This window comes from Phaeodactylum tricornutum, chromosome 5 (genome assembly GCF_000150955.2).
Source record: "Phaeodactylum tricornutum CCAP 1055/1 chromosome 5, whole genome shotgun sequence".
Lineage (NCBI taxonomy): Eukaryota > Bacillariophyta > Bacillariophyceae > Surirellales > Neidiaceae > Phaeodactylum > Phaeodactylum tricornutum.
Window position 1 is genome coordinate 172,827 of NC_011673.1, and position 20,613 is coordinate 193,439.

Here is a 20,613-nt window from a genome sequence, read left to right on the forward strand (position 1 = left end):
CTGTTTCAATCCTTGCCGTGGACCCTACATACCATACAATCTGTGTTAAACCCGATGGATCACGTCCTGTACTTCGGCCAACAGGTCACGCAGTCCATTTTCGGCTTCCACCTTATCCGCATCGATGCGACCTACCATTTTCATCACGTCCGCCGCTCCCGGATTGGACTGCGAGTCACATAGTAACCACAGACACTGGACGTGAAACCGGGCAACGCTACCGGTGGGTTGAGGCCGCGTGTGGTCGAGCTCGAATTGGTCAATAATTTGGGCTGCCAGTTCCCGAGCCGCGGCACGACTCCGAAACACCGCCGTCAACGCGGACCCCACACATCCCTCGGGTACGGACCACAGCTCCCCCAAGGAATCGGGTAGTCGATCACTCACTTGGGTTTGGAGACGGACCAATTGCTCCGCGGCAGCCTCCAGGACACAGGCGATTGTTTGGGTAACCGTCGTTCCCGTGGCCTTCCCACGACTCGTAGCCAATGCCGAAATTGTTGTGCGGATAGGCGACGGTTCTTCACCCGCATCTTGCGGTTCGGGAAACGATAGCAACAGCTGCTTGAGAAGAGAAAAGTTTCCCGACGTTTTGCAGAGTTGTGATGCCAATCGAGTGAACGAGGTCAGGAGCTGATTCAACGTGTCGTCGACAACATTGCTCGAAAAAACTGTGCACCAACTGACCGCCGCGGTAGCAATTTCGCTGGCACCGGATCCTCCCACTGCCAGCCATTCCGAAAGTATAACGCAAGAAGACTGGAGGAGAGAGACTGCGAAATCCTTCGCGACGTGCTTCGAGACAAAGGTATTTTCGACCGTCCTTGGAGTTTCGATAGTGTTGTCCAGTCGGTTGGGTGTATGATTCCGATTGGCACGGCGTCTAGCGGGCCCCGTTGGGATAGGAGACAGTGGAAAACTTACGAAGCTTTTTTCCAAAGCAATCTGTGATAAGTTTGGGTCGTCGAATGGTCCGTCGCCCTGGAGGGTAAAGGCTGGGACAACCTTGTGGGTTGTCCAAGCAACAAGGCGCTGAGCCTCGGGACTAAATTTGACCGTGTTTTGGGAAACGGCTTCTTTGTGCAAAGCGAACCGACCATAAGCTTCGCAAACCTGCAGAATATAGTCAATTTCCTCGTCAATCACCGATTGTGCATAGGTCTGCGAAGATGTAGAGAGGGGTTAGTTCAGGGCCTATACAAAGACTAGTTTGAGTCCGCCGCTACCTTACCGGATCAGCACTCAACAGACGTTCGGCGTGTCTCGTCCCCCGCTCCAATGCCTTTTCCAGTACGCTGCACGCAGTCTCAGACGAGAGAAGAGCTTCGCGTGCCGCGATACTGCTAGGATCGGAGCCACGTAAGATATCTCCCAGAACGCTCAGTGCGACACGGGAAGGCAAGGATGGTACGACTAATTCTTTGTTTGCCTTGGATAGACGACCACTGCGTCGCTTCTTATTGTCCGACGAAGGGGACGAGAAAGCTAGTTCGTGTTGACTCTCAAATGCTGCTTCGATGGATTGGGCCAAGGAAGGGGCGACTTCTTCGGTCATATCCCACAAGCATAGTAGAGCGATGTGTGCCGACACCTTTTTCCGAGGAACGCTGGGAGTGTCCGGTTCCGAAAGCGACGCAAGGATTTCCGAAATGTGCGGCACGAGCCCTTTGACAGCTTTTGATGGTAGGCGGCCTGCTGATCTCAGTACAGCTGCGCAGATCCTATAGCAGTCTTCCTGGACACTGCCAAGCTCTTCTCCGTTACCTTCATCCTCCGATACAGCCATTTGCTCGTAGAAGTTGAGAACGCTGGTGAGGCCGGATCCCGAAAATGCATTTACCAGATAGTCGTTCGTGCATTCGTTTTCGGATTTGTTGAGCTGCCCCTCGATCGATTGCCACAGGGTGCAAATAGTTTCCGCCAGACCTGCCATGAGCGCCGTATTCGTAGCGGAAAGAAGTGACGCATCGGACGGATCTTCGTCCTCCTCCGTCTGTTGCTTTCCGTATCGACGACGTTTGCGTCCCTGATCGATATCGACCGCATTCACTTGTTTTTCTTCTTCGGCTTGCACCGAGGAATGGAGACATCGCAACAGTACGGCTGCTAGCTTGGCCACCGCTGGAACCGGGAAATAGTCAGCCAAGTTGGCGTAGAAGACAGCCGCCGCCGCTGGGTCTGTCGAGAGAAAGGAAATAGTACGTTCCATCTGATCCATAGCTGACACTCCTTCTCCCTGGGGAAAGTATGAATTCATCATGAGTGCCGTCAAGGACGATGCCACCGAACTGGTGGGGTTCGAGCGACCTTCATCGGCAAGTCTAGCTTTCAGGTGATCGACCGGAACAACGTGATAGTACTTGATACCGGGAATCTTTTTGATGCGGAGCAACATTCGGACCGCGGCCAAACGCACTTTTTCAACCTTGTCGTGGATTAAATTGCCAAGTGCAGGCAACAACGTCCGCAGGACCGCGTGTGACTGTGTTGCGTCCAACAAAAGACTGACCGCAGTGAGAGCCCCGGCACGGACCGCCGCGGAAGAAGTGTCGGAGGCATGCTCAGCCACAATATCTATAAATTCGAGGCATTGAATGTTAGATCAGATCGTGTACGCTGGGTGAGCAACCAAAGTGCAGTGATACGTACGATTCAATAGACTTCGAATTTCGGTGGCTGGAATTGTGTCCCAGTATGTTGAAAGGATCGTGGTCGTTGCGATGGATGCCGCAACACGGACTCGAGCATCCCGATCCTGCAAAACCGTCTTGAGGCACGCAACAGCCTTGTGAATCGCTTTTTCAGTCTGGGTGTGTGAGGGTTCTTGAAGGGGAAAGACCTCGGCGAGAATGGTGGTAGCATGGACGCGGACCAGTGCGTTGGCGCTGGAAAGAGACCGCCAAAGAATTGGACCATACATACGATGCAACAAGGTTTCTACGTCGGCATTTTTCTTCGCGTCGTGAAAGGGTTCCAAAAGAGTCATCAGCGAAGTGGCCATGTTGGGGTTGGCAATGTGTAGAACAGCGTAGATAAGATCGGATAGGACGTTGGATTCAATGGATTCTTGAATAACGACATCGGGTGCTTCTTTCCACGCCCGCCAGTATATCTCACTGTATGCTTCGATAACGGAAGCTCTCGCGTCCGGAATTTGTGCCCTAAATGCACGATGCAGATCTTTCTGCAAACTCTCGTCAACGTAAAAGAGGTAGGCTAAAAACCGGCGACCTTCGGGACTGCGTAACGATTGGGGCGACGCGGCCATACGCAGCAAAAGAGTTCGCAGTGATTCGCTGGAATCGTCCGAAAAGTCAATGACCTGCAAGGCATCCCGAATTTGGAAAAGCCGCTTGACATCCGACTTTTGCGCCACGCCCGTGGCGTCTCCGAGAGCTGTCACCACTAGTAAGGGGAGGGACTGAACCAAAAGGAGTTCTCGTTGACTGGCGTTGCGTAGCCACCAAGTTTCACAGAGCGTGACAATCGCGTTCTGGGTAGCCAAAGCGTCGGATCCGCAGGAATCGAGAGAGAAGAGCGTGTCGTGCAGGGTTTGTGCGAGTTCCAGCGCTTCCCCTATCATTGGTAGTTGTTTTTTCGGATTGTCGTGCTTTTCGGCACAAACTTCCAAGTACGCCTGCAGACAGAGAGTCGCCATGCGGAGAAAGTGTAGAGCCTTGGATGACTCGGGGTCTGGAAAGACGTTATCGTTGTCTACATGACTTCTTTTTCCGTCGTCGTAGGCGGATTCGGGAACGTACATTTCGTCCTGGACTAACTTGACAACGATACCTTTCAAACCAGCGAACAAACGCCGAGCCTGTGCTTTACTGCAGGTTTTGACGGAATCCAAGAGCAGCTGCGTTTGTTCTCTTGATGAGAGCCCAGCTTTGAGCGTAATGCTCGTGTTGCTCGATAGAAAGAGCTGCAGAACTGGTGTCGTGGAATACAACGCCGCGATCTCTTCGTCCCCGTTGTTTCCTTCGACGGCGTTCAAAAGCGCTTCGCGGGCCGTCTCCAAATCTGCCTCCCGTTCATCCGCATCCAAGACCGGGCTTTTGCCGGCTTTTTGTCGAGGCATGGTAACAATGGTAAGGCGTGTGGGAACTGTTGGCGTAGCGACAGCGTGGTTGTCCCCAACGAATCTCAGGGGGTATCGTGTGACTGTGGAATACATCCGGCAACCGTTGTGGAGTCCGTTCCGAACCTCGTTTTCGGGCGCACAGCCAAATTCAAAAACTGTAATTATCATTTTTTAGCCTAACATCTGAATTCATAATACACAGACAAACTCACATAACCTTCTGTCGTGTAGACGACCTTGTGACTTCCTCATTTATAAAAGACATTCCCCTCACAGGCAAATATTGGAGCGTACGTCAGTCGGGACCCACGATCTCCTCCGTATCCAAGTTTTTCTCACCCACGATGGGAGGTCGTTTCCGTAGCGCTGCCACACCGTTTGGAGGGGTGGGGAAAGAGCATTCACCGTCCATCCACGACGACAGCACCAAGAAGAACAACAACACTTACCGGCAAACGCAACAAAGCGTCGAATCACCATGATGCGCTGTGTATCTACACTGGTATTGCTATCACTCGTCACGATCGGATTATCGTTTTCGAGTACACGACCGTCGTCGGCATCGTGGAGCCGACCGAGGAGGGCCACTCGCACAGTCGTGTCGGCAATCCCGGATGGATCGGCACCGGCAAGGCGTGCTTTCCTCGTTGGATGTTTGTCCTCTTTGGGTGCCTTTGCGGTCGCACTCCCGTCCAACGCCATTCCCATGGTGACCGCCGACGAATTCAACATTATCCTGCGCGACTCGTCCCGTTCCATTACTCGGGTCGAGTTCTCCGGCCCGAAGTCCGAAACCGTAACGGTCCGACTCGTTGACGGTACAGCGTTCGGCATCAAAGATATTGTCGAGAGTTCGACGGATCCGCGGTCTCCCTTGAAGATTGCGGCGGCTTGTCGGGAAAGCGGAGTGCCTTCCAAGTTTGTCGAGCTGGAAGCCGTCCTGGCGAATGCCCCCAAGAAAAAGAAACTGTACACCAACCAGCGGGTAGCGGAAGCCAACGAAAAGGAAAAAGAACGACTGGCACGAATTGCACAAGACGAGGAGAATCGACTGGCAGAATTGTACCGCATGGAAGTAGCCGAAGCCGAACGACTGGCTTCCTCGAAGAAGTAAAAACCAGAAAATCAAACGGGACAAACACACTGGCTACGCAATGTCTCCCAACCTTCTTACAGTTAACTCCAATAAAATGGAATAGGGGTGCTCCTTATCTTACGGTTAGTCTATGTTGTATCTCTCTCGGTTGGGTGTTTGTCGGGCTGGCGAGGCAACCGACCGACGCTTGCGAAACTAGCTCTTCCTATCGGGACTTTTCCGGGACTCCGAAAACGGAGACAAATCCACAAACGTTCTACAGGGTAAGGAAAAGTCTAATCGATCGCAGAGTGAAGGCAGTGTGGAAAGTGTCCCTATCGAGGAAAATTTACATCCCTCTCTCTAGCTAGGTAGGTCGTTGTTGGGCTTTCCGGACGTCAACTCCGGGTTTTCCATCCGTTCGAAAGTCGTTGGAAGCCCTACGAGACTTCGTGGTGTGACGGACACGTCTGGACACTACACTTTTGTCTCGTGTCCAAAAATAGTTACGGTAACTAATAGTACTGGTGATGTTAACTGGAAGCGGTACCAAAACCGACGGGGAAACCAACCCGCGAAAAGCACACGAGAGAGAGACCTCGATGTCACTCCATTCATTCGCGTGTCAGCTCGATTCGTACGCGGGGTGCAAATTCCGGAGAGGCCGGGGTGAACATATTGAAGAACACAAAACGACGATGGAGATCACAGTTGAGGAAAACGATGAACTACGAAGATTATGAGTCTATATTGTACTCTTGGATATTCGTAGGGACTGTGGGGCTGTGATTCGTTGTGTGTGGGACGGAAGCGACTTGGCTTTTAGCAGTAGGCGATTGAACTTCTGGTAAGACGTTGTCCTTACTAGGAGTTGGATCAACAGAACAGACACATCTATTTGACAGTTCCGCACACATTCATGTACATTGTACCGACTCGCAACGGATCTTCCAAGACGTTCGATACCCATTATTTTTTCTCTCTTTCACTCGACTCACTCACCTTGGGAACAAGAACTACACACGCGACACCATGAGATTCCTTGCGCCACGATCGGACGTTGGCCCGGGGACGCGGATATCGCGTCGATTGCTGTTGCTGTCCGTCACGCTCGGGCTGCAATCCGCCGTGCCGGTCACCAACGCGTCCGTTCAATCCATCGACTTGCGGGCCGAGCATCTCTTGTTCTGGTCCGGACTCGACTGCGCCGTCGATGCGGCACTGCACAACATGGGGCCCTTGTTGGATGACCTCTTACTCCGCGGCGGTGATCAACCAACGGAAACGACGAGCGAAACAACGTGTGTTTCGGAACGACCAATGGGTTCCTCCCCCGTATACAATAACCATACCTTGGATGACCCGCCGTCGTCGATGTCCACAACGATGGAGACTCTGGACGACAACCGCGAGACCAGCGTGGCAACGGTCAATGCCCCGGAGAACACAACCACGCTTTCGTTGAAAGAACGCGTTCGTAACATTCCGGTGAGCGACAAATCCCGCATGCAGTTTAGCCTCTTTCAACCAGGAGATGGTAGTAGAGAAGATCCGGATGGAATTCCCACACGGTATCTCAAAATGCAAAAGGGTGATCGGGAGTTGGCAGCCAAGGCCTTGGAGGCTACGCTGGACTGGCGGGACGAGCACGCCATCGACACCATTCTCAAGATTCCTCACCGTAAATTCGAAATTTGCAAACAAGTATTTCCGCATTATTTTGTGGGACGTGATAAAGACGATCACGTTGTTTTTGTCCAGAGACCGGCCATGTTGGATCTGGAAAAAGCCAAGGCCAACGGACTCACCAACGAAGAACTATTGCTCCACTACGTCTACGTCAACGAATTTTTGTGGCAATACCTTGAAGCCGATTCCCCTCTCGGGACCATGACCAGTGTCATTGATTTGCAAGGTCTGCATTTAGGGGTTCTGCGACAATCGGACATTATCTCCTTTTTGAAAAAGTTTGTCATGACCATGGATGCGCACTTTCCGCAGAGGTCCCACAAGACGTTAATTTTGAACGCCCCCAAATGGTTTCACATGCTCTACAAACTCATTTCACCCCTCTTGCGCGATACCACGAAAGCCAAGATTGAAATACACTCGCGCAGCAAAAAGCAAGATGCCGTCTTGAAGGATTACTTGGGCGAAGACGCGGCCAAAAAACTACCTCCTTCGTTCTGGAGTAAGAAGCATACTAAACGACAATCCAGGCACCGTCGTGGTCACAACGAAGAGCATAGTCTCGATGCGGATGACGATGGGAGTGGGAGTGCAGTTCCTAGTGATGATCCGACCGAAGTGTCGGAAATGGAAGAAGCCTTACGGTCTTTTGTAAGTATAATGTTACTTTGAAAGAACATTAGTGCGATCCGCTGAGCTAACATGAACTGCAATGCGCTGTGTCGCCTCTCTTGATCTTTCAGACGCTTGCTCGCATTCAAGAAAATGGCCAGGAATTGGCGGCGATCGTATAGAAACAATTGGTCACGTCTTTTTCGAACGCAGACGTGGGCTCCTCGGGGGACCATTTCGGGTTGGGGAGATCCATTGTGCCCGTCCTCCCTCTTCATATTGCTACTAACGGCACACTTTATAGCGGCGCATTTTTGTGCAAATGCTTGAGTGTCGAGCATCCGCTTCCGCAAGGTAGAAAGTCAAAATTTTATGGACGACCGCTTCTACGACCATAGCTACAGTCCCTGTGGGTGCTATAATGCGTAGTTGTTGCACAAATTTTATTGGAATCACGATCATTACATCTGTGTATTGTTTTTTACCAAAGCATCCTCCTTGTGGACCGACATGTCGGAGTCGGTATCGTACCATTTATGTTCGTCATCCTGCTCTCCTTCATGCTGCTGTGCGGGATACCAACGTCCGTCTCGGGAGTATTTATCTACTCGATGATACCGTCGCCGTTTCGACACACGGCTTTGAGCCTTTCTGTCTGCCAAGGTGAAGGTGTCACCTTCGTCTTTGTCCTTGCCGTCTTTTAGTTCGTTGGACTTGTGGCTTGGTCGGCGAGCAACATTTTTTTCTTCGTTTTTTCTTTCTACCTCCGTTTCAGATCCTACACTCAGATTAAAATCATTATTTTCATCATCGTCGCCGTCTTTGGACATGGACGCGCCCCGCAGAAAGGAAATGTCCACTACTTGCCCAAAATCGGATGGATCTACTTCCTCGTTGTCTACGATCTCCAAAGACTCGCTTGCTACACGCTCCGCTTTCACTGCGGCAGGTTTCTTTGCCGTCACCTCGGTATCCTCTTCGTCACTGCTTATCATTACAACGTCGTGCATTTGGTTTCCAGCGGCTTCCAGATCGATATTTTCATGAAGATTCTCCGAGTCGTCGTCTGAAGGATCTTCCACCTCGATCTGAACAAAAGCCTCCGGCGCCATACTTTCATCTTGGTCGTCGTCGAGCTCGTCGTACAGTATAGCGGATTCCTCGATCCCAACACTCGACAAAAACTTGACTACTGTCTGAAATGCGGCATGAAAATCGTGGAGAAACGACAAAGCGTCGACACGTAAGCACACCCAACCAACTCGCTGGATAGCCTTCTCTTGGCTATAGCTTGCTAGCCACTCTCGCAGCGGCTCTCCTGCGCAATCGACCAGTAGCGCAGCGCGTCGATCAGAAGCCGGATGCTCCACACATAGGCCTTCTTTCCAAACGATGCCCATGTCTCGGACGGTAAATCCCCGCTCTTTCAAAAGTTTTGTAAGTAATAATCGGATTGATAGGGCTCCCTTTTGCTGTGGACACTCAACTGCAATCTCATCAAGCCCGTGTCTATTCTCAAAATTAGCTGCACTTCGTTGAAAGAACTCTATGATTGGAACTTTCACGTCTAATGAACTTGGTATTTCGTGGATATTTACGCTCCGAACCAAAACGCAACGGTCTTTTGCTCTAGACATTGCAACATTTGCCCTCTGCACATGCATAAGCTGATTCTGTGTCGGAATGGCACCTCGAGAGCATACCATACTCAAGAAGATAATGTCTCGCTCAGCACCTTGAAACGTCGGAGGGTCGCCAACTAGAATGTCGTGTCTAGCCATAAGACGAGGTCCAATGGTATCCAGAAGTCTACCGCGTATAAGGCGGCTTTGTTCGTCCCCAATAAGGGAGATCACGCCGATTGATCGCGGCTTTGCGACTTGTAATAGATCTGAAGTAAAGTCCTGTATCATGCGGACAATTTCGTCAGCTTCCTTTTCGTTGACTTTGCCAATCTTTACACCATCGCGTAGCATGACATCGACAAGAGATGGCGTGAGTCGTTCAGATTTCGTTGGAAGTCTTAGGGGAACAAGCCTACCGTCATAGAACTGCTGGTTGCTAAAATCAATAATTTCTTCTGCACATCGGAAGTGCTCACTCAAGACGACTCTCCCTTGTGGAAACGCTTGGGCGCATAAATCAAAAAAGCTTTGACCAGGCAGTAGCGAATCCTCCAATGGCGACGGCGGAAGTGCCGCTCGCAATGCATCGATCTGTTCTTCCGATACGAACGCTTCTGTCGGACTAACTTGTTTCCCGTCACCGACAATCAACCACTGTTTACCCCGCAACATGCCCGGTAGAACTCTAATATCGCTTTGTGACGCCTCATCTATAATAACTAAATCGAACAAACATTCCGACGGAAGATAGTCGCTTATCTGCGAAGCGGTGAGAATCCAACACGGAATGAAGCGACAGCATCGATCGAAGGCATCGAGATACTCTTGTCGACGGCGCCTCTGTCGTTGCGTCATTTTTGAAGGCTGCGAAGTCCTACTGAACTTTGCCTTTCCCGCGATTTGTGCAAAACGAATGAGAGCCGATTGAGCGTCCGTAGAAAATGACCGACTCAACTCAGTAATGACAGATGCGTCCACGAGGTCCTCGGCAAGGCCCAAGATCCGAGTCGCAATCATCCGACGTTTTGTATCGAGTGCTCGGCACTCAACGGCCATATTTGTTTCATCTTCCAGATCCAAATTCCAAGCAAGCGATTTCATGGCGACAGCATCATCGAATGTAGCTTTGAGCTGGAAGAGTTCATCGATGTTATCGGCAAATTCATAGTGTGGCCATGCGTTCTCTGATTCGTGAGTCCTCCATGTAATTGTCTCGAAGGAATGCAATGCCTTAGCGTGATTGAGAGCACGAAGGACGGTATGCCACTCAGCTGCAAGAGAGGGTCGCTGGCCGTTTATTCGGATTTGCATCAGCGCTTCTTCCACACTCATTCGCCGCTGTTCAATTCCAGTCAACGACCCAACCATGGGAATACGCGCCGCCACCCCTTTTACAGCGTTGGATATCAAAGGAAATGCATGTCCAGCTTCCGCAGCGACTCTAGATATTAGTGCGTTGGTTGGTGGTCTCGAAAAACCTGACACGGAACGCGCTGGATCTCCCTCTTTGAGTAAAAGTGACACAACTACATCCCGGAGAGCGCTCACTTCCTTTACTGTCCATCCACTTATTGTTCGGGCAAGCCACGGGGCACTATCAATGATCGCCATAGAGATTTCAACGAGGCTTTGCCCCTTGGGATGATCCATTAACTTTCGAACCTTTTCGCTCCGTGCCACAAGCTTAGCATCGATCTCCTTGAGCTGGGCCTCGTGTTCGTCAATGTTTCGCTAATTCAATGAGCAAGCAATCCAAAAGGTTAGCAGACAAACGTTGACGTGAACCAGAACTCAGGGGCAGAAAGCATGGAGTTTGTACCTACCTGAAGAAATTTGCACTTTTCGGCTTCCAAGACAGCACTAGCGCTAGCAACACGATTGGCGAGGCGTTCCACGGTTTGCTGCAATTGTTGCATTCCCGCCAGTTCACTACGCGATACATCCACGCACAATTCCTGTACCGTCACAGGGAGTCGGTTCCGCAGAACCGACAAGGCTGGTGCCTTCTTGGAGGTTACCAAGACTCGTTTGCCTTGACAGAGGTAGGCGCATATCAAATTGGCAATGGAGTGTGACTTTCCTGTCCCAGGCGGACCTTCGCAAACGACCGCTGGGTAATTCTTGGTCAAAAGCAATTCAGCGATTTTGTTTTGAGCATCAGACGTAGGAAGTGGGAACAGAGGCCTTGCCGATTTTTCCTCCGGTGGCGACTTTCGAACACCGAGAACCTTTTCCGAAATCCAGCGCACCCAAGGGCGCGACCGTTTTGAATTGGTGCTTTGTTGCCTAGACAAAACTGTATCCAAGGATCCCGGGCCGAGCGTCAACGACCAGGACGCCTTTGGTAATTCGACGGATGCCAAAGGGTTTTCCAAACCCTGCATTATTTGGTCGGCAAACGTGTTGGCGTCCCGAGCCCAAACGGAGCTGGGTTTGGGGCGCGCAAAGACACACCATGCTTCCGTCACCACCAATTTTTCAGGATCACGTTGTGCCGTTGTTGTTGCTGCCACTGACGATGATTGAAAGGATCCACCCGATGACAGCTCCACCGCCATACGCTTAAGAAGTGGAGTGTAAGTGTTGGGCTGCGCTGGCGACAGCTGACACGATTCGAGCTCAGCTACGGTCCGGTGAAGTTGTGAGAGCACCACGTGAGACAACGCTTCCCCCGACCAGGTACCAAGCGCCGCCAATACATCGCGATTTAATGATACACCAGTGTGTTCCCGTGGTCGTACAAGCAAAGCACCGTCCCGAGCGAGTTCGACTTCCATCTGGACTTCCAGCAGGGGTCCATTGATCCAGACCCCGTCGATGGCACGTACTTTGGCGTGCCCAAGTCCCCAAACTAATTCGTCCTGGTCATTTTGCTGCTGCCATTCGAATAAGCGGTTGTAGAGAGGTTCGAGTGTATTCTGGTATGACTTTTGACGCAAGTACCTTTTGGTGCGGCGGAGAAAGGACTTGATTGCATCCCGACTTTGCAAATCGACCGTCGGCGCGATTTTGGGTGCTTGTTCCAAACGACGCAGGGTCAACACATCGTCTACGCCAGTCATAGTCGGGTCCGACGTACACCAATCCTGGAGATACTGGCGCACGGCGGGGTGCTTTCGTAGGGGTGGAGGTAATAATTGGGAAGTCGTCAAGCGCGTGATACGTAGCCAACAGGCTTTTTCGGGAACGGCAACAGGCGAACCCTTGAAGGGCGCCGGAAAAGCGTCCGTAAAGGAGCGCTTGTGCGCGCTGGTGCTCCCCCACATTTTGGAACTAGAAGCAGCGATTCCGGATCCTGCCACAGCCGCGTAAAAGGTAAACGGCGGTGTAGCAAAGAGTTTCGGTTGTTGGTCTTGTTCGATGGCCAGTAGCGCACGAAAGCTCTCGGTACTAAATAAGACGCCCCAATGGGGGTCGTCTTCCGGTTGTTCGCGCCGGAAAAAGTCGGAGGGGATCACCCCGGGACGCAAACCGTCGCGGACAAACGCATTCCCACTGGCGGCTCCTTCGACGGTTCCGTTAAGCGCAGTGTGCATACTCGCAATGTAGCGCAGAATTTGCGCCAAGCGTCTGCGATGCACCATTTCCTGATTCGAGTCCATCCTTTACCTTCTCGCAGCAGCTCAATAGAAAAGGCATTCCTCGACTCTGCCGAACGTAATTTACTGTGAGTACATCTTTACCAAAGGAGTCTGTGAACAGTTCCACGAGGACGAAACCATGCACATGAATTGGGGGTGTCCCTCTAATTTCCCCGGTACGAAGCTACTCGTGACAGTCAGGCACGTCAAAACGCAGTCGTGCTTCACATTCAAGTAGGACAGAGTATGGCCCAGTGTCGAGTCTGTCGGACTTCATAACGACACAATCAATTAGTCTCGTCGATATATATGTGACACCTTCACGTTCGATACCTATTGTCACGGAGCATTCTACCTATACTTGGATTATTGGATCGGATGGCAGCGACCTACATTAGGATAGTGTTGGCACTATGGAATGGGCATTTAAGTGTTATTGTAGGCAGCTTGTCGACAAACGCGGCTGACTAGCTGTCAGAGCTGCAATGTTTTCTAAAGGTCTAGAAGAACTGTACAGAGTCTCAGTAATCTACCTATTTCGTAACCCTGATGTCGAACCTTTACAGGCAGGTCAGGGAGACGGCGATCGCCAATGAGAGTCCTACCGATTCTTCACCGCACGAGATCGCTGCTCCAAAGTAATTTCTGTTCCACCGCAAGCTTCGACGTTGAAAGCGAACAACGTTCGAAGAAACCAACCAGAGGCAACGTCGAGCTCCACATCTACACCGACATAACGACGTGCCGTCTCGTTTCTGACTCGCCCCTGGACACCGCTGGTAGTATTGATCCAAACTATTTTCCGAAACAATTAAATATATCCATAATAGACTGCTGCTTTTGGAAGGCTTAATGTCATTTGTCGTGGCCCAAGCGGGTAACCCTTCGCGACGGACGGTCAATTGAACAGTGTGTTTCCCGATCTACCTGATTTCGGGGCAACGTACGAGGACAAGCACTCGGGCATCCAAGGCGGGTGGATCCATGTAAGCATTTCGGAGACCACCGAGGTCAAGAACCGAGGCGGCGTGGGCACTCTATCCTTTGATAAGAACGGAGATCTTGTGGACTACAAGATGGTGCTGGAAGGCACCACGGCGAATTGCGCCGGTGGAAAGACCCCATGGGACGGCTGGGTGTCGTGTGAAGAATGTCGTCTAGCCATACACTGGCAAGTCGATCCCACTGGTACACGGGAATCTAAGTTACATCAATTTGCTCGGCAACGATGCGGTCACTTTGAAGCGTTTGCATACGATGTTCGCAACCGAGAAATGCCGCACTTCTTTGTTACGGAAGATCACTCTAAGGGTGCGCTGCGCCGTTTTACTCCCGACAGTGCCGATTGGAATGACCCGTGGAACATATTGTATGGTCCTGGCCTCATTGAGTTCCTCATCGTGACGCCCGACTCCTCTGGTACAGCGGGACGCTTCGAATGGACGCGTGACCACAATGCAGGCAAGAAGAATGCTGAGAAGCACTTTCCGAATACGGAAGGGATGGATGTGTACGAAAATGAGCTGTATTTTGTAACGAAACGCTTCAAGTCCATGTTTATATTGAATTTAGACACGGGAACGTATACAAATCAGACGACACGCAGCGGCTTGTTTGATGGTGGTCCGGATCAATTACAGCGGATCTTGGGAGACGAAGGCGAAATATTGTACTTTACAGAATCTGGCGGACGCGATGCTGGTATTCACGGTCGTAATGCTAAGGGCCAGTATTTTACCATCCTGGAAAGCCCAGTGTACGAAGACGAGACGAGCGGGCTCGCATTCTCTCCGGATGCGACGCGCATGTACGTGGCGTACCAGAATATTGGCATTTTGTTCGAGATTCGTCGCGAAGATGGCCTACCATTTGACGAGAAGTCACTGAACGTCAAGTATCACTCGACCTCCTAAAGTACGTTATCATAAAGCTAGCATTAATGCAACGATGAGACCAATGAACATTTCTAACTGTAAAGGAGATTTTTCGCGGTAGAGCAATTCGGCTTCTACTCTCTAGAACTCTCTTCATGTAAACAACATAAGCCCCGTTTGTTCTCTTTACGTAGGTTACGCTTGTTTTCAAAGGTCAACCACATGCTGCTAGCTACCGGTAGTCCAATGACGTTTTTTCGGGAACAACGTTCACAATATTTGATTAGGATTGCGGGTCACGATCGTACGGGATCCACTTGTCTGACTGGGAAAGGTAGGTCGGATGGCTCCTTCCATACCGTGACGATCCATGTGAACGGGCAGCGTAGCATGCGAACCAGTCCTGTTAGCCTTTGTCTTGTATTCGTTTGCGGAATGCTTTCACGGGCTGTTTCCCTAGGTACGGTGCGAAGCTACCAGTCTTGCGGCAACGGGCTGTCCCGGACCGTATCATCAGTTCGATGCGTCCCGCCGATTGGATCGACGACTTTTACAAGCACCAGCACCAGGACGACGACGACAGCTTCCAAGCACTCCAACTGCGACGACAATCCACACCGAGACCATCCGTCCGATACAACGGGACATTGCAAAAGGTACCGCCTCCGGGGGACGACTCTACCAAACAATAAGAGCGGCGTCCGTGTCACCACCAACACGGGACACGTTCTGCAAACGGACCTACCGCGCATCATGGGCGGACGCGACACGGCTCCACAACCAATCGAAACCCTACTTGCGGCGCTCATGGGATGTACGCAAGCGACGGCTGTCTTTGTCGCTCGGAAAATGACTCCACGGGTGGTCTTGGACCGACTCGAGTTGGCGCTGACGGCGGAACGGGATGAGAGGGGCGCTCTGGCGCTGCCGATTGAGACACCGCCGGCAATACCGGCACGATTGCAACGGGTCTCGGGAACCGTCACGTTGTATGCCGCTCGGCAAGAAAGGCTCTCTACCAACGAGTTGATGCTGTTGCGCGAACAGACCGAGTTGCGATGTCCAGTGGCGAACCTGTTGACCGCTAGTGGCTGTGTCATGGAGGTGGAGTGGATCGATGGCAACGCCAAACAAGCCTGACATAAGAGTGTACAATAAATTTACAGCTGGTGGGAAAGTGACCTTAACAGATCGTTTTTCTCCATATACCGCACGGTTACACTACATTTGTACGCCTTCGACCATTTCAAATGGAACGTCCAGTTTTGGTATGGGTTTCGAATTCCGTTCATTAAAACGGCTTGACGTCTTCGAACCAAAAGCCGACAGCAATGAGCAAGTAGGTGGTTATCAGCAGGGACCCTTCCAACCAGTTGCATTCGGGATTGCCCAAGACGATGGCCACGGTCAACACGGACATGACAAAGAGAATGACTTCAAATGGCGGAAAGTTGAGGGTCATGTCGCGTTCGAGGGCCCATCCCACAAGGACGGTAAGGGGAACGACAAAGAGAGATATTTGCGTGCAGCTACCAACGGCCACCCCCATGGCGAGATCCATCTTGTCCTTCATGGCGACCGTAACGGCCGTGACGTGTTCAACAGCGTTACCGACAATGGGTAGGAGAATGATTCCTACAAATGTCCGGGAAATGCCACTGTCCGTGACGAATCCGTCGATGGACTCGACCAAGTAATCCGAAAAGATTGTAATGACGAGGGTCGTGAACAAGAGTCCCACAATGGAAACCCAAAAGGGCATAACAGCCAGTTCGGAGTCGTCTTGAGTACCGGCAAAGAGATTGGCGTGTGTCTTGAGTTGAAAAAAGAGCAACTGGAGGTACATGCACATGAGAAAGCAAGCGGCAATACGGGAAACAGTGAGTACGTGTGCATCGTGGAGTTCGTAGTACGCGGCAAAGGGTGTGGGGAGAATGAGGGCAATGCTGGAAAGTGCGAGCAGTCCCATGTTGGCCGTGGCGGCGACCGAATTGAAGCGCTGCTGCTGGTGACCGAGTCCACCGAAAAAGAAACAACAGCCTAGAACGAGGAGTAGATTGGAAAAGATACTGCCAATCATGGACGCCTGCACGACACGAATTTCGTTAGCGAGCAAGGCTTGGATTGCTACGACGACTTCGACGGCGTTCCCAAAGGTGGCGTTGATAAGACCCCCAATCGTCTGGTTAGTGTGCAGGGCGACTTCTTCCGTAAAGTCTCCTAGGATAGAGGCCAACGGAATCATGGTGAAAAAGTTGAGCCAAAAGATCCAAGTGGAACCCCAAGAAGCGTAGTGGGAGTACCAGCCCAAGGGCATGGCGAGGAGGCACAAACTCACAATACCTTTACCAAAGGCAATGGTTCGCAGGGTTTCTCCAATCGAAGGAGGCGGTCCGTTGTCGTCACGGTCCGCGTCGCGATCCAGTGCCATGGACGCGATCGGCATGAGTGGCGTCTGCTCCGCAGTATTTCTGTCCCATGAAAGCTTATTGCTTGTTGTTGTTTGGACTGCTGGCGGAATTGTTTCGACTGTTAGAGGAGTTGACCGAACGCGCCGACCGTTGTTTGCGGAGCTTTTCGGCGCGCTGCAGACTCTGCACCGACTTGACCGCCTGCAAGAAGCCGACGCGTTGACTGTGGTTTCGGGTACCGTAAGACTGATTGTCATTGTCCTCCGTATCCGGCAGACTACCGGCGGAAGGCGAACTTCTTTCGTTGGTGTTGCTGGTGTACATGCTGATGACGGATGACGGGGCCGAACGTGGATGCTTCCCTGGCTGCGGCTACTCTAGGCTAATGGACGTACGGAATTGGTGGCTTTACCGGTCGTCTATCACTCTACGCGCCGCGCTGATGGTGTCGAGCTAGCGAGTGACTAACTAGTCTAGTTCGTGGTAATGAGAGGCAGTGACAATGGCAATTGGATGAACCTCTGGCACGGGAGGACTGATCTGTTGTTGGTTGTCGTCGTCCTTACAATTAGCTCTCGAGTTATGATACTGTTGGTTGACACGACAAGCAATCTTGACAAAAGTGGTTACTGTTGTAAGGTCCAACGGAAAAAGACTCGGGGAGGTGGATCGATATAGGAACGATTCGAAATCCTAGAGCAACTGGATCGTAGCGGTATCCAATAGTATTAATTTTGAATCTTGGGCGACTCTAGTGCGACACAGCGCCTTCCGAACGATGGGAAGAGGAATGTTACATTCCTCGGGCAGCATTTCTTGGCCGCCCCAGGACCCGACAGACGCCCTGCCCTACGACTCGCTGTTGGGTCACTCTCATCACGTCACGGTGTATCGCGCTCCTCCTCTCCTCACCGAGAAATTGTGACAGTGAATTGGCGGCCCCTATAGAACGCTCGACGAATTCACCCTGTCTCGATTCAATCTAAAAATAGGAAAGCACCCAACCAACCAGTTGTTGTACACTACGAGACAACCCGTTGCATCATGACGGTACGTTAACGACGCTCCCTTGTACGAAAGACACTACGTGCGCGAAATATCCTCGGCTGGATTCCTACCGTCGTTCAATGTGTACAATTTACTCGCACGCACGCTCACTCTTTGTCCTGGCCTTTTTCTGGTGATCCTTTGTGTTTCTCTCGTCCCCACCCACGCTCTAGAATACCGTCACTCCCGCAGATGCTCTTGCCGTAGCCGATTTGCGTGAACGCGTACAGGCTTTGGAAGTGGGACAGGAATACGATGCCACGCAAGCGGCGGTCCGGGACGTTCAGATCGAATGTTTGACCCAACTCCGTGCCATTCAAGCAGCACTCGTTCAAGACGGAAACTCTACGGTCGCCACTACCGCAGCATCAGCGTCATCACCACCACCACCACACGTGGCCAATCTTCAAAATGAAAACGAACTTTTGCGACAACGAAACGCGAAATTGGAGTACCGCGTCCAACATCTACTCGCTTCCATGGAAGTGCTCTACAACCAAGCAAGGTCCAACCCAGGCGTACCCTAACCTTGGCACGACCACACTATTTTTTATTATAGAAAATGAAAAGCTCTTTGCCAGAACAACACCCACTAGTAGAGAAAAGAATTCCCGATGGATACTTGCAAGAGGACGGATAAAATAAACAGTTGCCCTTGTTAGTGTTTTGTAGCGTGGGTGCACATTCGAATTTTGTCGATTACAGCTTTTTGACGGGTATAACTTCGTCCTCCTCACGACTTTCACCGTTGCTTTGTTCACGGTCTCGATTCAGCAGGTTCTCGTCCACCCACGGCGCCAACGCCAGTGCCGCTCCCAGCCGCACCGGTACGAACGCACGTGCAATGTTGGCACCGGCAAAGATGAATCCCAACACGGCCGCCCGGTCACCATTGTCGTTGAACACGTCCGGCCAGTGTCCCGTCGTATTGTACAACGCGTACGCGGCGGCCGGAAAGGCCACAATCCAAAAAGCCAATTCGGTTAGTACGTACGCCAAAGTGCCCGCCACGCCGAACTTCTTCACGTCCGCCATGGACAAGCCTTCTCCCTTGGGACCAAATCCGGGCAACGAAAATCCACCACCACCTTCTACCGTCGATTGCAATTGCGAGCGACTGTAATATTGGTAGGCCGTCACGGCAGGTAGCCCGACAATCATGGCCAAGGCCACTGGTGCGTTGGGGGCAAAGGGCAAGTCCAGGCCCAGTTCGCCGTATTTAACAGCGTAAGACGTGACGAGGGTCAACCCCGCCAGTTTAGTCGCCAAGACCAGATTGGAATCCTGAACGGCCGACAGTTGCAGCGGTTGTTGGGCCAACCCGTCGGCGACCAGTCCAGACGGCGACGTCGCGGATTTGGGCCATGGATTCGCTTCCGCAAACGTCCATCCATTGGATTGGGCAATGCGAAAGGCGGCAATCATACAGGTAATGTTGCCCAGCAGAGTCAAGCCGGCCTGCGACGTGACGAGGAACTGGAGTGCAGCGGGGTTGTAAAAGAAGTGGTACGTGCAGGCGCAAATACCCGACGCGTGCAAGGGCAGCATGCCCCACGTTAGTCCCTTCCAGCGTTCGTTGCCGGTCGTTTCGGCAAACTTCCAAACTAAGTTCATGGCGAACAAATACTCAAAGACGGAGGAGAAGTGGATGGCCCAAGTAGAAATCGAAAGAGCGTTTTCCGGCTCGACACGAGCGGCGTCGATCCAGGGCAAGGAGGCGACCGTGTCCGGACCAAGGTTGCCCGCTCCGTAGAGAAAAGCGGAATGGACGTCAAATCCGAGGCTAGGACCGGCCGCCATAAAGGCAAAAAATGTTCCGGCAACGCCCAAAGCGGCTAGACGACCCTTGTTCAAGGTTTCTGGTGCGGATGGATTGGGAGTGGTCATGGCTTGATTGAAGCCCAAAACCTAGGTTTAGAACGCGCGTGTCCACAGTGATGGAATTGGAAAAGGGGGAGAGTGGCAACGCGGGGTAAGTCACGGGCTCGACGTGTATCTCACATGTGGGCTGTGGTACGTGTCGCAAAAGGCTTGTTTTCGTAACGGTACTTACAACGAGAATGTTGGCCAGGGTCAATAGCGTTTCGGCTCCACCGTGCAACCAATCCACATTGGCCAGGGAAGTTCCGTAAACGGTTTTGGCAATGATCCCTGACGGAATGGTACTAACGACAAAGAGCAGAACAAACTGAAAACCAAAATTGCCGAGACTGGAAATACGGTTGGCCCGAAAGGAAAGGAAGTACAGAAACAAAAGGTAGGGCAAGAGAGAGGCTTGGAAGAATATTCCTGCCAAGTTTTGCCCTTGATCGGCAAAACTGAGGAGCAGATCCGTCGAAGGGAATGCGGTGGGTAGACCTTGTCCGGAGGAAAACGCCGGGACCATGGATTCCAGCAAGGCGGATGCCGCTGTCGCGAGGGAGGAAGTATCCACGGAAACGACATTGGTTGCCACGAGTGAGGGATCGAAAAGATTTCGTGCTAACGAGGCGCTTCTGGGCGTGGGATGCGTCGGAGTTGCCGTGTATCTCAAGGACCTCGGCGGCGGCGGCACAAAAGCCATCGTCGGTGATGGTATCAGCAGAAAAGCGAACACCAGATTCTGCAAAGTCCGC

General features: G+C 51.9%; 9 protein-coding genes across 9 annotated transcripts; 4 read left to right on the forward strand and 5 right to left on the reverse strand.

Moving 5' to 3' along the window:
- Window positions 1-6: 6 nt before the first annotated feature.
- On the reverse strand, window positions 7-4,252 carry PHATRDRAFT_44765 (predicted protein; the record flags this gene model as incomplete). The annotated part of the gene is made up of 3 exons (XM_002178908.1): window positions 7-1,161; window positions 1,232-2,574; window positions 2,650-4,252. 3 exons carry the CDS (start codon window positions 4,250-4,252, stop codon window positions 46-48), a joined length of 4,062 nt encoding a protein of 1,353 aa, XP_002178944.1. The 3' UTR covers window positions 7-45.
- Window positions 4,253-4,562: 310 nt separating this feature from the next.
- PHATRDRAFT_34270 (predicted protein) lies at window positions 4,563-5,198 on the forward strand (the record flags this gene model as incomplete). The annotated part of the gene is made up of 1 exon (XM_002178683.1): window positions 4,563-5,198. The coding sequence occupies one exon, from the start codon at window positions 4,563-4,565 to the stop codon at window positions 5,196-5,198; it is 636 nt and encodes a 211-aa protein (XP_002178719.1).
- Window positions 5,199-6,088: 890 nt separating this feature from the next.
- On the forward strand, window positions 6,089-7,910 carry PHATRDRAFT_44766 (predicted protein). The gene is made up of 2 exons (XM_002178684.1): window positions 6,089-7,499; window positions 7,592-7,910. Exons 1-2 carry the CDS (start codon window positions 6,192-6,194, stop codon window positions 7,640-7,642), a joined length of 1,359 nt encoding a protein of 452 aa, XP_002178720.1. The 5' UTR covers window positions 6,089-6,191; the 3' UTR covers window positions 7,643-7,910.
- Window positions 7,888-12,767, reverse strand: PHATRDRAFT_44767 (predicted protein). The gene is made up of 2 exons (XM_002178909.1): window positions 10,909-12,767; window positions 7,888-10,816 (listed from the first exon to the last, which is right to left on the reverse strand). Exons 1-2 carry the CDS (start codon window positions 12,685-12,687, stop codon window positions 7,922-7,924), a joined length of 4,674 nt encoding a protein of 1,557 aa, XP_002178945.1. The 5' UTR covers window positions 12,688-12,767; the 3' UTR covers window positions 7,888-7,921.
- A 448-nt stretch (window positions 12,768-13,215) lies between these two features.
- On the forward strand, window positions 13,216-15,680 carry PHATRDRAFT_34273 (predicted protein; the record flags this gene model as incomplete). Its single annotated transcript, XM_002178685.1, has 4 exons — window positions 13,216-13,304; window positions 13,577-14,560; window positions 14,735-14,874; window positions 15,001-15,680. 4 exons carry the CDS (start codon window positions 13,216-13,218, stop codon window positions 15,678-15,680), a joined length of 1,893 nt encoding a protein of 630 aa, XP_002178721.1.
- Window positions 15,681-15,831: 151 nt separating this feature from the next.
- On the reverse strand, window positions 15,832-16,878 carry PHATRDRAFT_11387 (predicted protein; the record flags this gene model as incomplete). The annotated part of the gene is made up of 1 exon (XM_002178910.1): window positions 15,832-16,878. A coding segment is annotated over one exon (1,047 nt), but the record flags the coding sequence as incomplete, so codon positions are not given.
- Window positions 16,879-17,995: 1,117 nt separating this feature from the next.
- Window positions 17,996-18,525, forward strand: PHATRDRAFT_34275 (predicted protein; the record flags this gene model as incomplete). The annotated part of the gene is made up of 2 exons (XM_002178686.1): window positions 17,996-18,001; window positions 18,172-18,525. 2 exons carry the CDS (start codon window positions 17,996-17,998, stop codon window positions 18,523-18,525), a joined length of 360 nt encoding a protein of 119 aa, XP_002178722.1.
- An 871-nt stretch (window positions 18,526-19,396) lies between these two features.
- Window positions 19,397-19,675, reverse strand: PHATRDRAFT_11197 (predicted protein; the record flags this gene model as incomplete). Its single annotated transcript, XM_002178911.1, has 1 exon — window positions 19,397-19,675. A coding segment is annotated over one exon (279 nt), but the record flags the coding sequence as incomplete, so codon positions are not given.
- A 373-nt stretch (window positions 19,676-20,048) lies between these two features.
- On the reverse strand, window positions 20,049-20,279 carry PHATRDRAFT_8310 (predicted protein; the record flags this gene model as incomplete). The annotated part of the gene is made up of 1 exon (XM_002178912.1): window positions 20,049-20,279. A coding segment is annotated over one exon (231 nt), but the record flags the coding sequence as incomplete, so codon positions are not given.
- Window positions 20,280-20,613: the final 334 nt, after the last annotated feature.

Coding starts and splice junctions, on each gene's coding strand:
- PHATRDRAFT_44766 (XM_002178684.1), top strand. CDS start 6,192: ATGAGATTCCTTGCGCCACGATCGGACGTTGGCCCGGGGACGCGGATA. Junction 7,500..7,591: donor AAGAAGCCTTACGGTCTTTT/GTAAGTATAATG, acceptor TTGATCTTTCAG/ACGCTTGCTCGCATTCAAGA.
- PHATRDRAFT_44767 (XM_002178909.1), bottom strand. CDS start 12,687: ATGGACTCGAATCAGGAAATGGTGCATCGCAGACGCTTGGCGCAAATT. Junction 10,817..10,908: donor AAAAGTGCAAATTTCTTCAG/GTAGGTACAAAC, acceptor TCATTGAATTAG/CGAAACATTGACGAACACGA.